The 2961-nt window shown below is 46.1% G+C and overlaps 1 protein-coding gene across 1 annotated transcript in view; it reads right to left on the bottom strand.

Annotated features, from left to right (window-relative positions):
• kdm1b (lysine demethylase 1B) overlaps positions 1 to 2961 on the bottom strand; it is a 22878-nt gene that overhangs the window by 6301 nt on the left and 13616 nt on the right. The window contains exons 15-20 of the mRNA XM_016548811.1: positions 2687 to 2818; positions 2523 to 2597; positions 2290 to 2406; positions 2087 to 2212; positions 1407 to 1529; positions 1166 to 1318 (exon numbers count right to left, since the gene is read on the bottom strand). Coding sequence (XP_016404297.1) covers positions 1166 to 1318; positions 1407 to 1529; positions 2087 to 2212; positions 2290 to 2406; positions 2523 to 2597; positions 2687 to 2818 — 726 coding nt within the window. The remainder of the gene's footprint in view (positions 1 to 1165; positions 1319 to 1406; positions 1530 to 2086; positions 2213 to 2289; positions 2407 to 2522; positions 2598 to 2686; positions 2819 to 2961) is intronic.

Raw genomic sequence — 2961 nt, 5'->3', positions numbered from 1 at the left:
GGTTAAGGGAACTTAATAGCTGACCAAGATGATAAATATAAATGCTAAAAAGCAGGGGACCAAGGACTGAGCCCTGTGGGACACCAGTACAAACAGGATCCACATCAGATCAGAAACCATCCATAAAAACAAATTGACTGCGACCCGTTAAATATGACCTAAACCAATCTAGGGCAGTCCCAGATACACCAAAGACACTTACATATGGTGTACTTAACCATATTTTGGGTACAAATTTGTACCCAAAAGTGAGCAAAACCTGACAAAATCGCCAAAAACCTCCCTTTGGGGACGTCCTCATATGTAAAACTGGTATAAAAATAAAGTAAACAAAGTATTTTTGAAATTGTAAAAATGCAGAAAGTTTTCTGTGAGGGGTAGGGGTGGGTTTAGGTTAAAAAGTGTATAACTATCTGTATATAAAAACTATAGAAGTCTATGTAATGTCCCCATTTAGATAGCTAAGTAAGTGTGTGTGTGTGTGTGTGTGATTGAGTGTATGTGTGTGTGTGTGTGTGTGTGATGAGAGAGCAGATGACAGATCTCAGTGTGTAAATTCATAGACACACAAACAGAACCACTTCAGAGAGAAATAAAACAACCATTTAAACAAAACCGAAAACGTGAAGCACAAGCGCATATTGAAGCGTGGATGTCGAACTGAACGGTTCAATATTACATTGAGAATTGTGGCCTCCTGAGTTACAAGAGAGCGGTGAGTGTGCGGTTTTTATAGAGGTTTTTATGAGGAATTTGACACTGGACAGACATTACAGACATATGAGAAAGAAGGAGACCGCATCTACTGTCAGAGAGTGAATATCAATCCGTGTGTCCAAACAGCGCTTTACACGATACAGACTGCTTCAAAGCTTGTGAAATTTATTCATTATAAAACAACTTTAAATTCAGCTTCTCAACAGAAGACAGCAGTCATTATTCAGATCAGATTCAGTTCAGTTCAATAACCGTGTCAATGCTGCAAAGTTCATCAACGGTCTCATTTTGTCACAAATGATTTTCTCATCTGCCACAATGATATAAATCAGTGAGGCTTTGCTCAAATATGAATATATTCAAATAAATGTTCATGAATGGACTTGCAGTCGACCTCGTATCATACAGAGAGATGATGCGCGTCAGAATCAAACTCAGAAAGCCTCACCTCGCCGGCGAAGAACAGCTTGCCCTGCACGTCTTCGGCGATGATGTCATAGGCCTCGCCGCTGCCACCCGTCTTCACGAAGCTGTAGGACATCTGAGCCCACGGGTCTCTGCTCCAGCGGGTCACCAGGAACCGCAGCGGATCCGGAACCTCCTGCAGCAGAACCACAGAGTCTGTGACGGTCCTCACGGCAGCAAGACCACAAACTCAGCTACTGTCAGGATCCTAATAAATGAGTCACCTGCTCCTGGAAGAGCTCTCTGAGGACACTCATGCACAGATCCACCACCTGAGAGTCCTGAAGATCTCTGAGCAGAGACAGAGCCTCGCCGGTGACCACCGTCATCAGCACACACTCGTCACCCTGCACACACACACACACACACACACACACCTCAATAACCCTCCGGTCTGCCGCAGATATCACTACATCAAGCACTTACCACCCACAGAATACACAAATCACGTACATTTTATCATCATTTCCAAACCTGCATGAGTTTCCTTCTTCTTTTGAAAAATGTAAGTAACCAAACAGTTGCTGGTAGTATTTGTTTCCATACTATTGAAGTCGATTGCTGCCGGCAGCTGTTTTTCCCCATCATTCTTCAAAATCTCTCTTTTTGTGTTCAGCAGAAGAAAGAAACCCATAAAGATTTGGAACAAACATGAGGGTGAGCATTGTCAATTTTAGGGTGAACTGTCCCTTTAAGAGCTTAAACTTTTAGAATTCTTCAAGGTGTATGTAAATTTATGACCGCAACTGTGGAAGCGTGTTGTGCAAGAAACATTAGTAAAACATCACATTTAATACTGAATTTGATCAGCATGTTTCTGAGGGTTACTCTTATTTCACCAACCAAAAGCAAACAACAAAGCTCTGTTTTGTAGCACACACGTGTGCAGAAACGAGCGGCGCACCTGCGGACACATGTCGTAGAACACACTAAACAGGCCTCTCTTCTCCGGACAGGGCGGGATGTGGCCGAAATAATCCGCTCCCTGGATTTTACTGTCCCAGAAGCGTGTGGGGAACTGGAGCGCCACCTGAAACACAGCGTCGAGCGGTGAGCGCTTCAGCGGGCGAGAGACATTAACAAACACTGACACGAACACTCGCTCACCTTCTCAATGACTCCGGCTCCCAGACTGTGGATGGCTTTGAGCTTCCTGTCAGGCAGAGGAGGACTGAAACCAATGATGCTCTTCTGCAGCAGAGCCAGCGGCACCGTCACCAGAACCTGTGACACACAGCAGCCGTCAGAGCGACGTGCTCACGGGAGCGGATGAGGTGTAGGAACAGTGTGAGTGTGTGTGTGTGAGTGTGTGTGTGTGTGAGTGTGAGTGTGTGACGAACCTTCTGTGCGTTCCAGCGAGAGCCGCAGCGGGACGTCACCGTCACTCCCTCTCCAGAATAGTCCACATGCTGCACCTGCAAACACACAGCTGAGTGTGAGCGGATCAAAGCGTAACGCCGGTGAAAAGCAGCAGGTGTGTGTGAGTGAGTGTGAGGTGAAGTACCGCGGTATTGAGCCGGATGTCGAGTCCCTGAGCGAGTTTGTGCAGGACAGACGAGTATCCGTCAGCGAGCAGCGTGTGATCTCCAGAGAACTGAGCGAAACACTCGTTATGATCCCACGAGCACGCCGACACCTGCACACACACACACACATATGAACATCCCACTCTCACACACACACACACACACTCTCACACACACACACAAACACTCACAAACACTCACACACACACTCATACACAATCACACACACACTCTCACACACACACACACACAC

The sequence above is a fragment of the Sinocyclocheilus rhinocerous genome, unplaced genomic scaffold (genome assembly GCF_001515625.1).
Source record: "Sinocyclocheilus rhinocerous isolate Xijiao unplaced genomic scaffold, SAMN03320098_v1.1 scaffold4088, whole genome shotgun sequence".
Classification (NCBI taxonomy): domain Eukaryota; kingdom Metazoa; phylum Chordata; class Actinopteri; order Cypriniformes; family Cyprinidae; genus Sinocyclocheilus; species Sinocyclocheilus rhinocerous.
Note: the sequence above shows the minus strand (reverse complement) of the source record. Positions and strands in the feature narration are given on the sequence as shown.